A 23,428-nucleotide genomic window follows, 5' to 3' on the forward strand; every position below is an offset into this window, starting at 1 on the left:
AACACTCGAAAATTTTGTTCTCTTATCAAAGAAGTTTCACTTCATAAAAAGTTACCTTTACAGAATAACTCAGTAGGCTTCCAACAACAAAAACAGTTAGGACGTTTTAGAAACTTGCACTTGTTCCCGGCAGATGCGAACAAACCGATACCTATACATTATTTTAAATGAACCTTCCCAATGGCGAGAATCTCTGAAAGAACGTAGCTGATGCCTGTCCAGCACAGGATGGTGACTGCGGTGCGACGTGCTTGCAGTCTTCGCTCGTGAGGAGACACGGCTACCCCGTCGAGACCCACGAGGTGACGACTGCAGACGGCTACCGGCTGACTCTGCACCGCATACCCGGCGGAGGGCGGCCCGTGCTGCTGCTACACGGGTTCCTGCAGAGCTCCGCCTCTTTCCTGCTCGGCGACCCCGGGCACTCTCTGGGTACCTTCCTGCAGTACCACTAGTGCTAGTTGGGCGGCTTTGCTTTCATTTGTTGTTTCATTTTTTATTTTTTAAATATGAAACTAATATTGCTAGAGATAATTTTAAATGTGGTAGTTTAATTATAAAAAAAAATAAATCCTTGTTTTTTTTTAGATTTTTAAATATAAAAATATAAGAATACTTAGTTTATAACAAAAAAAAATATATTTTTTATTTTCATTTATTTATAAAAAGGAGACGAAAAAAGCAAATCACAGTTTGAGCGACGATAACTCTAAATATGTAACGTTAGTATAATAATATAACTATGTATGAATTAAATCTTTTACAATTAAGTTTGTTACTATTATATGTACATACTCGTTTCTATATCCACCAAATAACCTACAAAAATGATACAGAGAATCCATCCCCAGACAACAACTAATCGAAATGACCTAAACACAATAACCAAAGAATAAGAAAGTACGCATATTTGATTTTGTTGGTTGAAATACAATTGGCATGTAAATTTTTTTCTTGAAATGTCACAATTTTGCTAAGATTTCCGTACAACTTTCAATGGCCACGTTCAGGCGCGTAGGAAGCAAATATTTAATTGGGGGGGGGGGGGGTGGATTTAACAAAGGGGGTGTCCGGGGGCTCTCCCCCAGTAGAAAAAAAATTGTTTTCTAAGGAGCAAAATGGTGCTTTTTAAGCATCTTTCGTACATAAAAATAGAATGTACTACTAGCAGAAATTTTAACTTTTTTTTATAACAAATTTACTTAAGGCTCGGCATCACAAAACAGTGTTCACTTTTCAGTTTTCGCCTCGTAGAATTCATTTTAAAGACAAGTTGGAAAGGTCTATACATCAATCCAATCTCAAGTAAGGCTCCAAATTTTTGAAAATATACTATTCAGTATTCATTATATTTTTTTTATTGAAGGGAGTACTAGAAAGTATTTAGATTGTATTCAGAAAGGTAAAAATAATATTTCTTTTTTAGCATTTAAAATTTGAAAGTTAAAAAATAATAATAAATTTCGAAAAATGCAGTTCAACTTAAAAATTAAAAAAAATATATTGATGAAAAAAAAACTTTTTGCAATACCAATCATATAATTTTATTCAAGAAAGTCTTAAGTTTATTTTGACATTAAAAATGAGCACGATACTTTTTTTATTTTTACTGTCAGACTTAATAAATCAAGGTCAATACAGGAAAGGTCTATACATCAACTAAATCTGAATTAAGGCTCCAAAGTTTTGAAAATTTACTATTCGTTATATTTTTTATTGAAAGGAGTACTAGAAAGTATTTACATTGTATGTATTCAGAAAGGTCAAAATAATTTTTATAGTATTTAAAATTAAAAAAGTCACAAAAATTAATTTTAACGGGAAATGAGGTTCAACTTTTAAAAAATAAAAAATTAAAGATGGAAAAAAGCTTTTCGCAATAACACTCATATCGTTTTATTTAGGAAAGTCGAAATTTTATTTTGGTATTAAAAATTAAAAAAGTCAATATTTTAATTTTTTTACTGTTAGACTCCCCTTAAGTTTAAAATGCGAACCCCACAGAATAGGCGAGTGAAGATGCTTAAAAATAACTGCAAATCTGCTTGATGAATTCGTGTTCAATGATTTGTAGATTCAAAGAACATTTCTTATTACTCGATGGAATAATCACGAGTGACGAGCGGAAAAATATAATGTACCGACATACTAAACTTTAATGTTAAATAGGTATATTAATATTACATATGGTTTTCGGGATCATGTAAAAATTCGTCTCAGTCTAAACTGCTCAAAAGTAATACCTGAGTTAAAGGAATCCAACTCTTCTTTAGGATCTTTGTCTTCACAGGCATTACAGCCTTTTAAGCGGTGGTTGTGATGAACCGCAGGACTGTGCAGAACGGTTGTTGAAGAAAAATTTGATGCTTTTCTGAGTCATTGTACGCAGCAAAAATTAAAATACTGTTATAAATTTCTTCCTTAAACCCTAAATGTTTTTCATCACTGCCATTCCACACTACTCACTCACGATACTATAGATAAATAAGTTTATTTTAAACAGTTCCGTAGTACGGCTCACAAAGTTTCTTGGACTTAAAAGCAAGACGTACAGCTGTTGAATGATGACTGATGTGGAAAGCGCTCTGCACGTCAGGTCGTTGCCGTTAGGTGAAACGAGGCGGAGTGAATGCAAGGGTCTGGTCAGGTAGACAAGGGTGGACAAAAACGGAGCGTAAGCTACTGCAACGAGCGGAATAAATTACTGGTATTATATCCCACAATAATATTTCCACTATCAGCACTGTGAAACGTGAATATTTAGAAGAAAACAAGAACAGTTGCCGTATTTATTGTGCCTGAACACTTATCGAAAAGTCTTAATTTATTTTAAGAATAAGGTAACGCACAGACAAGAAAATCCCACAAAACCACTTAGCATTGCAATTAAGACAATGCCTCTTGTTCATATGATGCAATGGCCGGGCAAAACCATCACTTTGCCCGGCCATGAAATGTTATGGCCGGGCAGTCGCCTGGGTCGCTCCCTCGGTTCCTACGCGCCTGGCCACGTTTGAGTTCAAGGTCATGGCCACAGGAATCCAAGATGGTGGTAAGTCATTGAGCGACACCTTCTTCCCAGCCTTAAGCCTGCCTAAGCGCTCATTGTTTTATTCTTTTAATAACTCACAGTGCTCACATTTTACCACTAGGTTTGGTTTGTTTAAAAAATGTATATTTTATTCAAAGAATATAGCTTTTTTTGGCAAGAAATATTTTTTACACAGACAAACTGTCAGACTTTTTAGTCTCTTCCCGTGTTTGAGTTTTATATTATATCCATTTGATTTCAGATCCTTGATTTAAAACAACGGGACTTCATACACACGGGGAAAAGTAGCACAAAAAACCTCATATTATGAAATTAATACCTCGATAAATAATTTTACCATTAGTCTCTCTAATGAGTGCGGATTTTCTCAATGATCTAAGACAGTGTTCTGAGGCGGACAGAGTAGACACGTGGCTAGTTCTGAGGTGCGGTGAAAGTGTTATTGTTATATTTTGTGGAATTTAATGGTTTAGCTACTAGCTTGGTTAATTTTTTTAATAAACCGCAAAACGCTCGTGATTGTGTTATGTAGGAGGAAGTTACTAAATAAATAATACATGTTTTATAAGTCATGAGAAAAAAATAACTAAGTGTAATTTGTTGCATGTCCGTGTAGGTTGAGTGCAAAGCTCGCTTAGTGCCAGCTAGTAGAAATGTCACAGGCTACCAGTTGTTTGCTAAGCGACCTTTGCAGCTTGTTACAAGTGTGTGTGACCCCTGTGTTTTTCAGGCTATATCCTGGCAGATGCAGGCTTTGACGTTTGGCTGGGAAATTGGCGTGGAAACTTTTACAGTCAAAAACATTCGAATAAATTCATTAGTAGACAAGAATTTTGGAATTTCAGGTACTGTTTTCCCACATTATATTAGTGCATTTTTTTTTTTTTGTAATTTATAATTTAACTGAACCAAATTCGATGGAAATATCCGATTTGAGTAAATGTGATATAAATTTTTATATGTCCCTGGTTTAGAAATTTCTTTGCTTTATGTGATGCATGAAATAGCTTTGTAAATATATATATATACACCAATAATTAAATTTCATTATATTTTGTTTGTGCATGTATGGACTCCAGCCGCATCTCTACTCCAGCAGCTCTACACACTATTTCACAGCACAGTCGTCAACTGTAAATCGTCACTGTCAAGAGTCACAAAATATTCCATGAAGCGCCTCTGTCCATACCCTGGGCCCCTCTTTCATTACTTTCAATCTCACTGGCCATGGAGAGCCTCTGACCAGACCCTGGCCACCTCTTCCCTTACTTTCCGTCTCACTGGCCATGTAGCGCCTTATCCAGACCTTGGCCCCTCTTACATTACTTTCCGTCTAACTAGCTATGGAGCACCTCTGTCAAGATCCTAGCCCCCTCTTCCCTTGCTTTCCATCTCACTGGCCATGGAGAGCCTCTGACCAGACACTGGCCACCTCTTCCCTTACTTTCCGTCTCACTGGCCATGTAGCGCCTTGTCCAGACCTTGGCCCCTCTTCACTTACTTTCCGTCTCACTAGCTATGGAGCACCTCTGTCAAGATCCTAGCCCCCTCTTCCCTTGCTTTCCATCTCACTGGCCATGGAGAGCCTCTGACCAGACCCTGGCCACCTCTTCCCTTACTTTCCATCTCACTGGCCATGTAGCGCCTTATCCAGACCTTGGCCCCTCTTTCATTACTTTCCGTCTCACTAGCTATGGAGCACCTCTGTCAAGATCCTAGCCCCCACTTCCCTTGCTTTCCATCTCACTGGCCATGGAGAGCCTCTGACCAGACCCTGGCCACCTCTACCCTTACTTTCCGTCTCACTGGCCATGTAGCGCCTTGTCCAGAACTTGGCCCCTCTTACATTACTTTCCGTCTCACTAGCTATGGAGCACCTCTGTCAAGATCCTAGCCCCATCTTCCCTTACTTCCCGTCTCACTGGCCATGTAGCGCCTTGTCCAGACCTTGGCCCCTCTTCCCTTACTTTCCGTCTCACTGGCCATGTAGCGCCTTGTCCAGACCTTGGCCCCTCTTCCCTTACTTTCCGTCTCACTAGCTATGGAGCACCTCTGTCAAGATCCTAGCCCCCTCTTCCCATGCTTTCCATCTCACTGGCCATGGAGAGCCTCTGACCAGACACTGGCCACCTCTTCCCTTACTTCCCGTCTCACTGGCCATGTAGCGCCTTGTCCAGACCTTGGCCCCTCTTCCCTTACTTTCCGTCTCACTGGCCATGTAGCGCTTTGTCCAGACCTTGGCCCCTCTTCCCTTACTTTCCGTCTCACTAGCTATGGAGCACCTCTGTCAAGATCCTAACCCCCTCTTCCCTTGCTTTCCATCTCACTGGCCATGGAGAGCCTCTGACCAGACACTGGCCACCTCTTCCCTTACTTCCCGTCTCACTGGCCATGTAGCGCCTTGTCCAGACCTTGGCCCCTCTTCCCTTACTTTCCGTCTCACTGGCCATGTAGCGCCTTGTCCAGACCTTGGCCCCTCTTCCCTTACTTTCCGTCTCACTAGCCGCGGAGCACCTCTGTCAAGATCCTAGCCCCCTCATCCCTTGCTTTCCATCTCACTGGCCATGGAGAGCCTCTGACCAGACCCTGGCCACCTCTTCCCTTACTTTCCGTCTCACTGGCCATGTAGCGCCTTATCCAGACCTTGGCCCCTCTTTCATTACTTTCCGTCTCACTAGCTATGAAGCACCTCTGTCAAGATCCTAGCCCCCACTTCCCTTGCTTTCCATCTCACTGGCCATGGAGAGCCTCTGACCAGACCCTGGCCACCTCTTCCCTTACTTTCCGTCTCACTGGCCATGTAGCGCCTTGTCCAGACCTTGGCCCCTCTTCCCTTACTTTCCGTCTCACAAGCTATGGAGCACCTCTGTCAAGATCCTAGCCCCCTCATCCCTTGCTTTCCATCTCACTGGCCATGGAGAGCCTCTGACCAGACACTGGCCACCTCTTCCCTTACTTCCCGTCTCACTGGACATGTAGCGCCTTGTACAGACCTTGGCCCCTCTTCCCTTACTTTCCGTCTCACTGGCCATGTAGCGCCTTGTCCAGACCTTGGCCCCTCTTCCCTTACTTTCCGTCTCACTAGCTATGGAGCACCTCTGTCAAGATCCTAGCCTCCCTCTTCCCTTGCTTTCCATCTCACTGGCCATGGAGTGCCTCTGTCCAGACCCTGGCCACCTCTTCCCTTACTTTCGGTCTCACTGGTTATGGAGCGCCTCTGTACAGACCCTAGCCCCCTTTTTCCTTACTTTCGGTCTCACTGGTTATAAAGGGCCTCTGTACTGACCCTGGCCCCCTATTCCCTTACTTTCCATCTCCTTGGCCATGGAGCGCCTCTGTACTGAACCCCGCCCCCTCTTCCCTTATTTTCCATCTCACTGGCCATGGAGAGCCTCTGACCAGACCCTTGCCCCCTCTTCCCTTATTTTCCGTCTCACTGGCCATGGAGCGCTTCTATACTGACCCTGGCCCCTCTTCCCTTACTTTCCGTCTCATTGGCCATGGAACGCCTCTGTCCAGACCATAGCCTCCTCTTCCCTAACTTTCCATCTCTCTGGCCATGGAGCGCCTCTGTCCAGACCTTGGCCTCCTCTTCCCTAACTTTCAAACTCACTGGCCATGGATAGCCTCTGTCCTGACCTTGGCCTCCTCTTCCCTAACTTTCCATCTCACTGGCCATGGAGTGCCTCTGTCTAGAAACTGGCCACCTCTTCCCTTAGTATCCGTCTCCTGCACCATGGAGTGTCTCTGTCCTGAACCTGGCCCCCTCTTCCCTTACTTTCAGTCTCACTGGCCATGGAGCGCCTCTGTACTGACCCTGGCTCCCTCTTCCCTTACTTTCCATCTTACTGGCCATGGAGCGCCTCTGTCCAGACCTTGGCCTCCTCTTCCCTAACTTTCCATCTCACTGGCCATGGAGCGCCTCTGTCCTGACCTTGGCCTCCTCTTCCCTAACTTTCCATCTCACTGGCCATGGAGTGCCTCTGTACAGACCTTGGCCTCGTCTTCCCTAACTTTCCATCTCACTGGTCATGGAGTGCCTCTGTCTAGAAACTGGCCACCTCTTCCCTTAGTATCCGTCTCCTGCACCGTGGAGTGTCTCTGTCCTGAACCTGGCCCCCTCTTCCCTTACTTTCAGTCTCACTGGCCATGGAGCGCCTCTGTACTGACCCTGGCGCCCTCTTCCCTTATTTCCGTCTCACTGGCCATGGAACGCCTCTGTCCAGACCTTGGCCTCCTCTTCCCTAACTTTCCATCTCACTGGCCATGGCGCGCCTCTGTCCAGACCTAGGCCTCCTCTTCCCTAACTTTCCATCTCACTGGCCATGGAGTGCCTCTGTCCAGACCCTGGCCCCTCTTCCCTAACTTTCCATCTCACTGGCCATGGAGTGCCTCTGTCCAGACCTTGGCCTCCTCTTCCCTAACTTTCCATCTAACTGGTCATGGAGTGCCTCTGTCCAGACATTGGCCTCCTCTTTCCTTACTTTCCATCTCACTGGCCATGGAGCACCTCTGTCTAGACCCTGGCCACCTCTTCCCTTACTTTCCATCTCACTGGCCATGGAGTGCCTCTGTCCATTCCTGGCCCCTCTGCCCCTACTTTCTATCTCACTGGCCATGGAGTGCCTCTGTCCAGACCCTCGCCACTCTTCTCTTACTTTCCATCTCACTTCCCATGGAGCACCCCTGTCCAGACCCTGGCCACCTCTTCCCTTACTTTCCATCTCACTGGCCATGGAGTGCCTCTGTCCATTCCTGGCCCCTCTGCCCCTACTTTCCATCTCACTGGCCATGGAGTGCCTCTGTCCAGACCCTGGCCACTCTTCCCTTACTTTCCATCTTACTTCTCATGGTGCACCTCTGTCCAGACCCTGGCCACCTCTTCCCTTACTTTCCATCTCACTGGCCATGGAGCACCTCTGTCCATTCCTGGTCCCTCTGCCCCTACTTTCCATCTCACTGGCCATGGAGTGGCTCTGTCCAGACCCTGGCCACTCTTCCCTTACTTTCCATCTCACTTCCCATGGAGCACCTCTGTCCAGACCCTGGCAACCTCTTCCTTTACTTTCCATCTCACTGGCCATGGAGTGCCTCTGTCCAGACCCTGTTCCCCTTTCGCTTACTTTCCATCTCACTGGCCATGGAGCGCCTCTGTCCAGACCATAACCTCCTCTTCCCTAATTTTCCATCTCACTGGCCATGGAGCGCCTCTGTACTGACCCTGGCCACTTCTTCCCTTACTTTCCATCACACTGGCCATGGAGTGCCTCTGTACAGACCCTGGCACCTGTTCCCTTACTTTAAGTATCACTGACCATGGAGTGCCTCTGTCCAGACACTGGCCCCTTTTACCTTACTTACCATCTCACTGGCCACGGAGCGCCTCTGTCCAGTCCCTGGCCCCTCTTCCCTTAAATTCTGTATCACTGGCCATGGAGTGCCTCTGTCCAGACCCTGGCCCCTCTTCCCTTACTTTCCATCTCACTGGCCATGGAGCGCCTCTGTACTGACCCTAGCCACTTATTTCCTTACTTTCCATCTCACTGCCCATGAAATGCCTCGGTCCAGACCCTGGCCCCTCTTCCCTTACTTTCTGTCTCACTGGCTATGGATTGCCTCTTTCCAGACCCAGGCCCCTTTTCCCTTACTTTCCATCTCACTGCCCATGGAGTGCCTCTGTCCAGACCCTGTTCCCTCTTCCCTTACTTTCTGTCTCACTGGCTATGGATTGCCTCTTTCCAGACCCAGGCCCCTTTTCCCTTACTTTCCATCTAAATGGCCATGGAGCACCTCTGTCCATTCCTGGCCCCTTTTCCCTTACTTTCCATCTAACTGGCCATGGAGCACCTCTGTCTAGACACTGGCCCCTCTGCCCTTACTTTCCATCTCACAGGCCATGGAGTGCCTCTGTCCAGACCCTGGCCCCTCTTCCCTAACTTTCCATCTCACTTCCATGGAGCACCTCTGTCCAGACCCCGGCCACCTCTTACCTTACTTTCCATCTCACTGGCCATGGAGTACCTCTGTCCAGACATTGGCCTCCTCTTTCCCTACTTTCCATCTCACTGGCCATGGAGCACCTCTGTCTAGACCCTGGCCACCTCTTCCCTTACTTTCCATCTCACTGGCCATGGAGTGCCTCTGTCCAGACCCTGGCCCCTCTTCTCTTACTTTCTGTCTCACTGGCTATGGATTGCCTCTTTCCAGACCCAGGCCCCTTTTCCCTTACTTTCCATCTCACAGCCCATTTAGTGCCTCTGTCCAGACCCTGTTCCCTCTTCCCTTACTTTCTGTCTCACTGGCTATGGATTGCCTCTTTCCAGACCCAGGCCCCTTTTCATTTACTTTCCATCTAACTGGCCATGGAGAATCTCTGTCCATTCCTGGCCCCTTTTCCCTTACTTTCCATCTAACTGGCCATGGAGCACCTCTGTCTAGACACTGGCCCCTCTGCCCTTACTTTCCATCTCACAGGCCATGGAGTGCCTCCGTCCAGACCCTGGCCACTCTTCCCTTATTTTCCATCTCACTTCCATGGAGCACCTCTGTCCAGACCCCGGCCACCTCTTACCTTACTTTCCATCTCACTGACCATAGACCGCCTCAGTCCAGACCTTGGCCTCCTCTTCCCTAACTTTCCATCTCACTGGCAATAGAGCGCCTCTGTATTGACCTTGGCCACTACTTCCCTAACTTTCCATCTAACTGGCCATGGAGCACCTCTGTCCATTCCTGGCCCCTTTTCCCTTACTTTCCATCTAACTGGCCATGGAGCACCTCTGTCTAGACCCTGGCCCCTCTGCCCTTACTTTCCATCTCACAGGCCATGGAGTGCCTCTGTCCAGACCCTGGCCACTCTTCCCTTACTTTCCATCTCACTTCCCATGGAGCACCTCTGTCCAGACCCTGGCCCCTCTTCCCTAACTTTCCATCTCACTGGCCATGGAGTGCCTCTGTCCAGACCTTGGCCTCCTCTTCCCTAACTTTCCATCTCACTGGCCATGGAGTGCCTCTGTCCAGACATTGGCCTCCTCTTTCCCTACTTTCCATCTCACTGGCCATGGAGCACCTCTGTCTAGACCCTGGCCACCTCTTCCCTTACTTTCCATCTCACTGGCCATGGAGTGCCTCTGTCCATTCCTGGCCCCTCTGCCCCAACTTTCTATCTCACTGGCCATGGAGTGCCTCTGTCCAGACCCTCGCCACTCTTCCCTTACTTTCCATCTCACTTCCCATGGAGCACCTCTGTCGAGACCCTGGCCACCTCTTCCCTTACTTTCCATCTCACTGGCCATGGAGTTCCTCTGTCCATTCCTGGCCCCTCTGCCTCTACTTTCCATCTCACTGGCCATGGAGTGCCTCTGTCCAGACCCTGGCCACTCTTCCCTTACTTTCCATCTTACTTCTCATGGAGCTCCTCTGTCCAGACCCTGGCCACCTCTTCCCTTACTTTTCATCTCACTGGCCATATAGCACCACTGTCCATTCCTGGCCTCTCTGCCCCTACTTTCCATCTCACTGGCCATGGAGTACCTCTGTCCAGACCCTGGCCACTCTTCCCTTACTTTCCATCTCACTTCCCATGGAGCACCTCTGTCCAGACCCTGGCCACCTCTTCCCTTACTTTCCATCACACTGGCCATGGAGTGCCTCTGTCCAGACACTGGCCCCTTTTCGCTTACTTTCCATCTCACTGGCCATGGAGCGCCTCTGTCCAGACCATAACCTCCTCTTCCCTAACTTTCCATCTCACTGGCCATGGAGCGCCTCTGTCCAGACCTTGGCGCCTCTTCCCTAACTTTTCATCTCACTGGCCAAGGAGCGCCTCTGTACTGACCCTGGCCACTTCTTTCCTTACTTTCCATCTCACTGCTCATGGAGTGCCTCTGTCCAGACCCTGGCCCCTCTTCCCTTACTTTCCATCTCACTGGCCATGGAGCGCCTCTGTCCAGACCTTGACGCCTCTTCCCTAACTTTCCATCTCACTGGCCATGGAGCGCCTCTGTACTGACCCTGGCCACTTCTTTCCTTACTTTCCATTTAACTGCCCATGGAGTGTCTCTGTCCAGACCCTGGCCCCTCTTCCCTAACTTACTATCTCACTGGCTATGGATTTCCTCTTTCCAGACCCAGGCCCCTCTTTCCTTACTTTTCATCTCACTGGCCATGGAGCACCTCTGTCCATTCCTGGCCCCTTTTCCCTCACTTTCCATCTAACTGGCCATGGAGCACCTCTGTCTAGACCCTGGCCCTCTTACCTTACTTACCATCTCACTGACAATGGAGTGCCTCTGTCCAGAGGCTGGCCACTCTTCCCTACTTTCCGTCTTACTGGCCATGGAGTGCCTCTGTCCAGACCTTGGCCTCCTCTTCCCTTGCTTTCCATCTCACTTTCCATGGAGCGCCTTTGTCCAGACCCTGTGTCTCTCTTCCCTACTTTTTATCTCACTGGCCAAGGAATGCCTCCGTCCAGACCCTGGCTCCTCTTTTTTTACTTTCCATCTCACTGGCCATGGAGCGCCTCTGTCTAGACCCTGGCCACCTCTTTCCTTACTTTCCATCTCAATGGCCATGGAGCGCCACTGTCCAGACCCTGGCTCCTCTTTCTTTACCTTCCATCTCACTGGACATGGAGCGCCTCTGTCGAGACCCTGGCCACCACTTTCCTTACTTTCCATCTCACTGGCCATGGAGCGCCTCTGTCCAGACCCTGGCCACCTCTTCCCTTGCTTTCCGTCTCACTAGCCATGGAGTGCCTCTGTCCAGACCCTGGACCCTCTTCCCTTTCTTTTCATCTCACTTGCCATGGAGCGCCTTTGTCCAGACCCTGTGTCTCTCTTCCCTACTTTCCATCTCACTGGCCAAGGAGTGCCTCCGTTCAGACCCTAGCTCCTCTTTTTTACTTGCCATATCACTGGCCATGGAGCGCTTCTGTCGAGACCCTGGCCACCTTTTCCCTTACTTTCCATCTCACTGGCCATGGAGCGCTTCTGTCGCAACCCTGGCCACCTCTCCCCTTACTTTCAATCTCACTGGCCATGGAGCGCCTATTTCCAGACCCTGGCCACCTCTTCCCTTACTTTCCATCTCAATGGCCATGGAGCGCCACTGTCCAGACCCTGGCTCCTCTTTCTTTACTTTCCATCTCACTGGCCATGGAGCGCCTCTGTCGAGACCCTGGCCACCTCTTTCCTTAATTTCCAACTTACTGGCCATTGAGCGCCTCTGTCCAGACCCTGGCCACCACTTTCCTTACTTTCCATCTCACTGGCCATGGAGCGCCTCTGTCCAGACCCTGGCCACCTCTTCCCTTGCTTTCCTTCTCACTGGCCATGGAGTGCCTCTGTCCAGACCCTGGACCCTCTTCCCTTACTATCCATCTCTCTGGCCATGGAGCAGCTCTGTCCAGACCCTGTGTCTCTCTTCCCTACTTTCTGTCTCACTGGCCAAGGATTCCTCTGTCCAGACACTGGCTCCTCTTTCTTTACTTTCCATCTCACTGGCCATGAAGAGCCTCTGTCCAGACCCTGTGTCTCTCTTCTCTACTTTCCGTCTCACTGGCCATGGAGCACCTTTGTCCAGACCCTATCCACCTCTTCCCTACTTTCCGTCTCGCTGGCCATGGAGTTCCTCTGTCCAGACCGTGGCCCCTCTCTCTTTACTTTCCATTTCACTGGCCATGGAACACCTCTGTCCAGACCCTGGCCTCCTCTTCCCATACTTTACATCTCACTGGCCATGGAGCACCTCTGTCCATTCCTGGCCCCTTTTCCCTTACTTTCCATCTAACTGGCCATGGAACACCTCTGTCTAGACCCTGGCCCCTCTTCCCTTACTTTCCATCTCACTGGAAAGGGAGTTCCTCTGTCCAGAGGCTGGCTACTCTTCCCTACTTTCCGTCTCATTGGCCATGGAGTGCCTCTGTCCAGACCCTGGCCCCTCTCTCTTTACTTTCCATTTCACTGGCCATGGAGCAGCTCTGTCCAGACCCTGTGTCTCTCTTCCTTACTTTCTGTCTCACTGGCCAAGGATTGCCTCTGTCCAGACCCTGGCTCCACTTTCTTTACTTTCCATCTCACTGGCCATTAAGTGCCTCTGTCCAGACCCTGTGTCTCTCTTCTCTTCTTTCCGTCTCACTGGCCATGGACCACCTTTGTCCAGACCCTATCCACCTCTTCCCTACTTTCCGTCTCGCTGGCCATGGAGTTCCTCTGTCCAGACCCTGGCCTCCTCTTCCCTTACTTTCCATTTCAGTGGGCATGGAACACCTCTGTCCAGACCCTGGCCTCCTCTTCCCTTACTTTACATCTCAGGGCCATGGAGCACCTCTGTCCAGACCCTGGCCAACTCTTCCCTTACTTTCCATCTCACTGGCCATCGAGTGCCTCTGTCCAGACCCTAGCCATTTCTTCCCTTACTTTCCGTCTCACTGGCCACAGAGCACCTTTGTCAAGACCCTATCCACCTCTTCCCTACTTTCCGTCGCACTGGCCATGGAGTGCCTCTGTCCAGACCCTGGCCCCTCTCTCTTTACTTTCCATTTCACTGGCCATGGAACACCTCTGTCCAGACCCTGGCCTCCTCTTCCCTTACTTTCCATCTCACTGGTCATCGAGCACCTCTGTCCAGACCCTGGCCTTCTCTCCCCTTACTTTTCATCTCACTGGCCATGGAGCGCCTCTGTCCAGACCATGGCCTCCTCTTCCCTTACTTTCAATCTCATTGGCCATCGAGCGCCTCTGTCCAGACCCTCGCAACCTCTTCCCTTACTTTCCGTCTCACTGGCCATGGAGCATCTTTGTCCAGACCCTAACCTACTCTTCCCTACTTTCCGTCTCACTGGCCATGGAGTGCCTCTGTCCAGACCCTGGCCCCTCTCTCTTTACTTTCCATTTCACTGGCCATGGAACACCTCTGTCCAGACTCTGGCCTCCTCTTCCCTTACTTTCCATCTCACTGGCCATGGAGCACCTCTGTTCTGACCCTGGCCACCTCTTCCCTTACATTCCATCTCACTGGCCATCGAGCGCCTCTGTCCAGACCATGGCCTCCTCTTCCCTTACTTTCCATTTCACTGGCCATCGAGCGCCTCTGTCCAGACCATGGCCTCTTCTTCCCTTACTTTCCATCTCACTGGCCATCGAGCGCCTCTGTCCAGACCCTGGACACCTCTTACCTTACTTTCCGTCTCACTGGCCATGGAGCACCTTTGTCCAGACCCTATCCACCTCTTCCCTACTTTCCGTCTAACTCCATGGAAATCCTCTGTCCTGACCCTGGCCCCTCTCTCTTTACTTTCAATTTCACTGGCCATGGAACACCTCTGTCCAGACCCTGCCTCCTCTTCCCTTACTTTCCATCTCACTGGCCATGGAGCACCTCTGTCCAGACCGTGGCCTCCTCTCCCCTTACTTTCCATCTCACTGGCCATGGAGTGCCTCTGTCCAGACCATGGTCTCCTCTTCCCTTACTTTCCATCTCACTGGGCATCGAGCGCCTCTGTCCAGAGCCTGGCCACCTCTTCCCTTACTTTCCGTCTCACTGGCCATGGAGCACCTTTGTCCAGACCCTATCCACCTCTTCCCTACTTTCCGTCTAACTGGCCATGGAGTCCCTCTGTCCAGACCCTGGCCCCTCTCTCTTTACTTTCCATTTCACTGACCTTGGAACACCTCTGTCCAGACCCTGGCCCCCTCTTCCCTTACTTTCCATCTCACTGGCCATCGAACGCCTCTGTCCAGACCCTGGCCACCTCTTCCCTTACTTTCCGTCTCACTGGCCATGGAGCACCTTTGTCCAGACCCTATCCACCTCTTCCCAACTTTCCGTCTCACTGGCCATGGAGTGCCTCTGTCCAGACCCTGGCCCCTCTCTCTTTACTTTCCATTTCACTGGCCATGGAACACCTTTGTCCAGACCCTGGCCTCCTCTACCCTTACTTTCCATCTCACTGGCCATGGAGCGCCTCTGTCCAGACCTTGGCGCCTCTTCTTAACTTTCCATCTCACTGGCCAAGGAGCGCCTCTGTACTGACCCTGGCCACCTCTTCCCTTACTTTCCGTCTCACTGGCCATCGAGTGCCTCTGTCGCAACCCTGGCCACCTCTCCCCTTACTTTTAATCTCACTGGCCATGGAGCGCCTATGTCCAGACCCTGGCCACCTCTTCCCTTACTTTCCATCTCAATGGCCATGGTGCGCCACTGTCCAGACCCAGGCTCCTCTTTCTTTACTTTCCATCTCACTGGCCATGGAGCGCCTCTGTCGAGACCCTGGCCACCTCTTTCCTTAATTTCCAACTTACTGGCCATTGAGCGCCTCTGTCCAGACCCTGGCCACCACTTTCCTTACTTTCCATCTCACTGGCCATGGAGCGCCTCTGTCCAGACCCTGGCCACCTCTTCCCTTGCTTTCCGTCTCACTGGCCATGGAGTGCCTCTGTCCAGACCCTGGACCCTCTTCCCTTACTATCCATCTCACTGGCCATGAAGAGCCTCTGTCCAGACCCTGTGTCTCTCTTCTCTACTTTCCGCCTCACTGGCCATGGAGCACCTTTGTCCAGACCCTATCCACCTCTTCCCTACTTTCCGTCTCGCTGGCCATGGAGTTCCTCTGTCCAGACCCTGGCCTCCTCTTCCCTTACTTTCCATTTCACTGGCCATGGAACACCTCTGTCCAGACCCTGGCCTCCTCTTCCCTTACTTTACTTCTCAGGGCCATGGAGCACCTCTGTCCAGACCCTGGCCAACTCTTCCCTAACTTTCCATCTCACTGGCCATCGAGTGCCTCTGTCCAGACCCTAGCCATTTCTTCCCTTACTTTCCGTCTCACTGGCCACAGAGCACCTTTGTCAAGACCCTATCCACCTCTTCCCTACTCTCCATCGCACTGGCCATGGAGTGCCTCTGTCCAGACCCTGGCCCCTCTCTCTTTACTTTCCATTTCACTGGCCATGGAACACCTCTGTCCAGACCCTGGCCTCCTCTTCCCTTACTTTCCATCTCACTGGTCATCGAGCACCTCTGTCCAGACCCTGGCCTTCTCTCCCCTTACTTTTCATCTCACTGGCCATGGAGCGCCTCTGTCCAGACCATGGCCTCCTCTTCCCTTTCTTTCAATCTCATTGGCCATCGAGCGCCTCTGTCCAGACCCTGGCCACCTCTTCCCTTACTTTCCGTCTCACTGGCCATGGAGCATCTTTGTCCAGACCCTAACCTACTCTTCCCTACTTTCCGTCTCACTGGCCATGGAGTGCCTCTGTCCAGACCCTGGCCCCTCTCTCTTTACTTTCCATTTCACTGGCCATGGAACACCTCTGTCCAGACTCTGGCCTCCTCTTCCCTTACTTTCCATCTCACTGGCCATGGAGCACCTCTGTTCAGACCCTGGCCAACTCTTCCCTTACATTCCATCTCACTGGCCATCGAGCGCCTCTGTCCAGACCATGGCCTCCTCTTCCCTTACTTTCCATTTCACTGGCCATCGAGCGCCTCTGTCCAGACCATGGCCTCTTCTTCCCTTACTTTCCATCTCACTGGCCATCGAGCGCCTCTGTCCAGACCCTGGACACCTCTTACCTTACTTTCCGTCTCACTGGCCATGGAGCACCTTTGTCCAGACCCTATCCACCTCTTCCCTACTTTCCGTCTCACTCCATGGAAATCCTCTGTCCTGACCCTGGCCCCTCTCTCTTTACTTTCCATTTCACTGGCCATGGAACACCTCTGTCCAGACCCTGCCTCCTCTTCCCTTACTTTCCATCTCACTGGCCATGGAGCACCTCTGTCCAGACCGTGGCCTCCTCTCCCCTTACTTTCCATCTCACTGGCCATGGAGTGCCTCTGTCCAGACCATGGTCTCCTCTTCCCTTACTTTCCATCTCACTGGCCATCGAGTGCCTCTGTCCAGAGCCTGGCCACCTCTTCCCTTACTTTCGGTCTCACTGGCCATGGAGCACCTTTGTCCAGACCCTATCCACCTCTTCCCTACCCTCCGTCTCACTGGCCATGGAGTGCCTCTGTCCAGACCCTGGCCCCTCTCTCTTTACTTTCCATTTCACTGGCCATGGAACACCTCTGTCCAGACCCTGGCCTCCTCTACCCTTACTTTCCATCTCACTGGCCATGGAGCGACTCTGTCCAGACCTTGGCGCCTCTTCTTAACTTTCCATCTCACTGGCCAAGGAGCGCCTCTGTACTGACCCTGGCCACCTCTTCCCTTACTTTCCGTCTCACTGGCCATCGAGTGCCTCTGTCCAGACTCTGGCCACTCTTCCCTTACTTTCCATCTCACTTCCCATGGAGCACCTCTGTCCAGACCTTGGCGCCTCTTCTTAACTTTCCATCTCACTGGCCAAGGAGCGCCTCTGTACTGACCCTGGCCACCTCTTCCCTTACTTTCCGTCTCACTGGCCATCGAGTGCCTCTGTCCAGACCCTGGCCACTCATCCCTTACTTTCCATCTCACTTCCCATGGAGCACCTCTGTCCAGACCCTGGCCACTCTTCCCTTACTTTCCATCTCACTTCCCATGGAGCACCTCTGTCCAGACCCTGGTTCCTCTTCCCAAACTTTCCATCTCACTGGCCATGGAGTGCCTCTGTCCAGACCTTGGCCTCCTCTTCCCTAACTTTCCATCTCACTGGCCATGGAGTGCCTCTGTCCAGACATTGGCCTCCTCTTTCCCTACTTTCCATCTCACTGGCCATGGAGCACCTCTGTCTAGACCCTGGCCACCTCTTCCCTTACTTTCCATCTCACTGGCCATGGAGTGCCTCTGTCCATTCCTGGCCCCTCTGCCCCTACTTTCTATCTCACTGGCCATGGAGTGCCTCTGTCCAGACCCTCGCCACTCTTCCCTTACTTTCCATCTCACTTCCCATAGAGCACCTCTGTCCAGACCCTGGCCACCTCTTCCCTTACTTTCCATCTCACTGGCCATGGAGTTCCTCTGTCCATTCCTGGCCCCTCTGCCTCTACTTTCCATCTCACTGGCCATGGAGTGCCTCTGTCCAGACCCTGGCCACTCTACCCTTACTTTCCATCTTACTTCTCATGGAGCTCCTCTGTCCAGACCCTGGCCACCTCTTCCCTTACTTTTCATCTCACTGGCCATGGAGCACCTCTGTCCATTCCTGGCCTCTCTGCCCCTACTTTCCATCTCGCTGGCCATGGAGTACCTCTGTCCAGACCCTGGCCACTCTTCCCTTACTTTCCATCTCACTTCCCATGGAGCACCTCTGTCCAGACCCTGGCCACCTCTTCCCTTACTTTCCATCTCACTGGCCATGGAGTGCCTCTGTCCAGACACTGGCCCCTTTTCGCTTACTTTCCATCTCACTAGCCATGGAGCGCCTCTGTCCAGACCATAACCTCCTCTTCCCTAACTTTCCATCTCACTGGCCATGGAGCGCCTCTGTCCAGACCTTGGCGCCTCTTCCCTAACTTTTCATCTCACTGGCCAAGGAGCGTATCTGTACTGACCCTGGCCACTTCTTTCCTTACTTTCCATCTCACTGCTCATGGAGTGCCTCTGTCCAGACCCTGGCCCCTCTTCCCTTACTTTCCATCTCACTGGCCATGGAGCGCCTCTGTCCAGACCTTGACGCCTCTTCCCTAACTTTCCATCTCACTGGCCATGGAGCGCCTCTGTACTGACCCTGGCCACTTCTTTCCTTACTTTCCATCTAACTGCCCATGGAGTGTCTCTGTCCAGACCCTGGCCCCTCTTCCCTAACTTACTATCTCACTGGCTATGGATTTCCTCTTTCCAGACCCAGGCCCCTCTTTCCTTACTTTTCATCTCACTGGCCATGGAGCACCTCTGTCCATTCCTGGCCCCTTTTCCCTCACTTTCCATCTAACTGGCCATGGAGCACCTCTGTCTAGACCCTGGCCCTCTTCCCTTACTTACCATCTCACTGACAATGGAGTGCCTGTGTCCAGAGGCTGGCCACTCTTCCCTACTTTCCGTCTTACTGGCCATGGAGTACCTCTGTCCAGACCTTGGCCTCCTCTTCCCTTGCTTTCCATCTCACTTGCCATGGAGCGCCTTTGTCCAGACCCTGTGTCTCTCTTCCCTACTTTTTATCTCACTGGCCAAGGAATGCCTCCGTCCAGACCCTGGCTCCTCTTTTTTTACTTTCCATCTCACTGGCCATGGAGCGCCTCTGTCTAGACCCTGGCCACCTCTTTCCTTACTTTCCATCTCAATGGCCATGGAGCGCCACTGTCCAGACCCTGGCTCCTCTTTCTTTACCTTCCATCTCACTGGCCATGGAGCGCCTCTGTCGAGACCCTGGCCACCACTTTCCTTACTTTCCATCTCACTGGCCATGGAGCGCCTCTGTCCAGACCCTGGCCACCTCTTCCCTTGCTTTCCGTCTCACTAGCCATGGAGTGCCTCTGTCCAGACCCTGGACCCTCTTCCCTTTCTTTTCATCTCACTTGCCATGGAGCGCCTTTGTCCAGACCCTGTGTCTCTCTTCCCTACTTTCCATCTCACTGGCCAAGGAGTGCCTCCGTTCAGACCCTAGCTCCTCTTTTTTACTTTCCATATCACTGGCCATGGAGCGCTTCTGTCGAGACCCTGGCCACCTTTTCCCTTACTTTCCATCTCACTGGCCATGGAGCGCTTCTGTCGCAACCCTGGCCACCTCTCCCCTTACTTTCAATCTCACTGGCCATGGAGCGCCTATGTCCAGACCCTGGCCACCTCTTCCCTTACTTTCCATCTCAATGGCCATGGAGCGCCACTGTCCAGACCATGGCTCCTCTTTCTTTACTTTCCATCTCACTGGCCATGGAGCGCCTCTGTCGAGACCCTGGCCACCTCTTTCCTTAATTTCCAACTTACTGGCCATTGAGCGCCTCTGTCCAGACCCTGGCCACCACTTTCCTTACTTTCCATCTCACTGGCCATGGAGCGCCTCTGTCCAGACCCTGGCCACCTCTTCCCTTGCTTTCCTTCTCACTGGCCATGGAGTGCCTCTGTCCAGACACTGGCTCCTCTTTCTTTACTTTCCATCTCACTGGCCATGAAGAGCCTCTGTCCAGACCCTGTGTCTCTCTTCTCTACTTTCCGTCTCACTGGCCATGGAGCACCTTTGTCCAGACCCTATCCACCTCTTCCCTACTTTCCGTCTCGCTGGCCATGGAGTTCCTCTGTCCAGACCGTGGCCCCTCTCTCTTTACTTTCCATTTCACTGGCCATGGAACACCTCTGTCCAGACCCTGGCCTCCTCTTCCCTTACTTTCCATCTAACTGGCCATGGAACACCTCTGTCTATACCCTGGCCCCTCTTCCCTTACTTTCCATCTCACTGGCAAGGGAGTTCCTCTGTCCAGAGGCTGGCTACTCTTCCCTACTTTCCGTCTCATTGGCCATGGAGTGCCTCTGTCCAGACCCTGGCCCCTCTCTCTTTACTTTCCATTTCACTGGCCATGGAGCAGCTCTGTCCAGACCCTGTGTCTCTCTTCCTTACTTTCTGTCTCACTGGCCAAGGATTGCCTCTGTCCAGACCCTGGCTCCACTTTCTTTACTTTCCATCTCACTGGCCATTAAGTGCCTCTGTCCAGACCCTGTGTCTCTCTTCTCTTCTTTCCGTCTCACTGGCCATGGACCACCTTTGTCCAGACCCTATCCACCTCTTCCCTACTTTCCGTCTCGCTGGCCATGGAGTTCCTCTGTCCAGACCCTGGCCTCCTCTTCCCTTACTTTCCATTTCACTGGCCATGGAACACCTCTGTCCAGACCCTGGCCTCCTCTTCCCTTACTTTACATCTCAGGGCCATGGAGCACCTCTGTCCAGACCCTGGCCAACTCTTCCCTTACTTTCCATCTCACTGGCCATCGAGTGCCTCTGTCCAGACCCTAGCCATTTCTTCCCTTACTTTCCGTCTCACTGGCCACAGAGCACCTTTGTCAAGACCCTATCCACCTCTTCCCTACTTTCCGTCGCACTTGCCATGGAGTGCCTCTGTCCAGACCCTGGCCCCTCTCCCCTTACTTTTCATCTCACTGGCCATGGAGCGCCTCTGTCCAGACCATGGCCTCCTCTTCCCTTACTTTCAATCTCATTGGCCATCGAGCGCCTCTGTCCAGACCCTGGCAACCTCTTCCCTTACTTTCCGTCTCACTGGCCATGGAGCATCTTTGTCCAGACCCTAACCTACTCTTCCCTACTTTCCGTCTCACTGGCCATGGAGTGCCTCTGTCCAGACCCTGGCCCCTCTCTCTTTACTTTCCATTTCACTGGCCATGGAACACCTCTGTCCAGACTCTGGCCTCCTCTTCCCTTACTTTCCATCTCACTGGCCATGGAGCACCTCTGTTCAGACCCTGGCCACCTCTTCCCTTACATTCCATCTCACTGGCCATCGAGCGCCTCTGTCCAGACCATGGCCTCCTCTTCCCTTACTTTCCATTTCACTGGCCATCGAGCGCCTCTGTCCAGACCATGGCCTCTTCTTCCCTTACTTTCCATCTCACTGGCCATCGAGCGCCTCTGTCCAGACCCTGGACACCTCTTACCTTACTTTCCGTCTCACTGGCCATGGAGCACCTTTGTACAGACCCTATCCACCTCTTCCCTACTTTCCGTCTCACTCCATGGAAATCCTCTGTCCTGACCCTGGCCCCTCTCTCTTTACTTTCAATTTCACTGGTCATGGAACACCTCTGTCCAGACCCTGCCTCCTCTTCCCTTACTTTCCATCTCACTGGCCATGGAGCACCTCTGTCCAGACCGTGGCCTCCTCTCCCCTTACTTTCCATCTCACTGGCCATGGAGTGCCTCTGTCCAGACCATGGTCTCCTCTTCCCTTACTTTCCATTTGACTGGCCATCGAGCGCCTCTGTCCAGAGCCTGGCCACCTCTTCCCTTACTTTCCGTCTCACTGGCCATGGAGCACCTTTGTCCAGACCCTATCCACCTCTTCCCTACTTTCCGTCTAACTGGCCATGGAGTCCCTCTGTCCAGACCCTGGCCCCTCTCTCTTTACTTTCCATTTCACTGGCCTTGGAACACCTCTGTCCAGACCCTGGCCCCCTCTTCCCTTACTTTCCATCTCACTGGCCATCGAACGCCTCTGTCCAGACCCTGGCCACCTCTTCCCTTACTTTCCGTCTCACTGGCCATGGAGCACCTTTGTCCAGACCCTATCCACCTCTTCCCAACTTTCCGTCTCACTGGCCATGGAGTGCCTCTGTCCAGACCCTGGCCCCTCTCTCTTTACTTTCCATTTCACTGGCCATGGAACACCTCTGTCCAGACCCTGGCCACCTCTACCCTTACTTTCCATCTCACTGGCCATGGAGCGCCTCTGTCCAGACCTTGGCGCCTCTTCTTAACTTTCCATCTCACTGGCCAAGGAGCGCCTCTGTACTGACCCTGGCCACCTCTTCCCTTACTTTCCGTCTCACTGGCCATCGAGTGCCTCTGTCCAGACCCTGGCCACTCTTCCCTTACTTTCCATCTCACTTCCCATGGAGCACCTCTGTCCAGACCCTCGCCACTCTTCCCTTACTTTTCATCTCACTTCCCATGGAGCACCTCTGTCCAGACCTTGGCGCCTCTTCTTAACTTTCCATCTCACTGGCCAAGGAGCGCCTCTGTACTGACCCTGGCCACCTCTTCCCTTACTTTCCGTCTCACTGTCCATCGAGTGCCTCTGTCCAGACCCTGGCCACTCTTCCCTTACTTTCCATCTCACTTCCCATGGAGCACCTCTGTCCAGACCCTCTCCACTCTTCCCTTACTTTTCATCTCAATTCCCATGGAGCACCTCTGTCCAGACCTTGGCGCCTCTTCCCTAACTTTCCATAACACTGGCCAAGGAGCACCTCTGTACTGACCCTGGCCACTTCTTTCCTTACTTTCCATCTCACTGCCCATGGAGTGCCTCTGTACTGACCCTGGCCACTTCTTTCCTTACTTTCCATCTCACTGCCCATGGAGTGCCTCTGTCCAGAACCTGGCCCCTCTTCCCTTACTTTCCATCTCACTGGCCATGGAGCGCCTCTTTCCAGACCTTGGTGCCTCTTCCCTAACTTTCCATCTCACTGGCCAAGGAGCGCCTCTGTACTGACCCTGGCCACTTCTTTCCTTACTTTCGATCTCACTGCCCATTGAGTGTCTCTGTTCAGACCCTGGCCCCTCTTCCCTAACTTTCTGTCTCACTGGCTATGGATTTCCTCTTTCCAGACCCAGGCCCCTCTTCCCTTACTTTTCATCTCACTGGACATGGAGCACCTTTGTCCATTCCTGGCCCCTTTTCCCTTACTTTCCATCTAACTGGCCATGGAGCACCTCTGTCTAGACCCTGGCCCTCTTCCCTTACTTACCATCTCACTGGCAATGGAGTGCCTCTGTCCAGAGG

The 23,428-nt window shown here is 51.5% G+C and overlaps 1 protein-coding gene across 9 annotated transcripts in view; it reads left to right on the plus strand.

Moving 5' to 3' along the window:
* The window catches only part of LOC134539804 (lipase 1-like), a 235,313-nt gene that overhangs the window by 28,483 nt on the left and 183,402 nt on the right, over nucleotides 1–23,428 (plus strand). For all 9 annotated transcript variants that reach the window (XM_063382079.1, XM_063382076.1, XM_063382080.1 and 6 more), the window contains exons 3-4: nucleotides 258–432; nucleotides 3,783–3,897. In XM_063382079.1, coding sequence (XP_063238149.1) covers nucleotides 258–432; nucleotides 3,783–3,897 — 290 coding nt within the window. The remainder of the gene's footprint in view (nucleotides 1–257; nucleotides 433–3,782; nucleotides 3,898–23,428) is intronic.

The sequence above is a fragment of the Bacillus rossius genome, chromosome 16, assembly GCF_032445375.1.
Source record: "Bacillus rossius redtenbacheri isolate Brsri chromosome 16, Brsri_v3, whole genome shotgun sequence".
In the NCBI taxonomy this organism is placed as follows: domain Eukaryota; kingdom Metazoa; phylum Arthropoda; class Insecta; order Phasmatodea; family Bacillidae; genus Bacillus; species Bacillus rossius.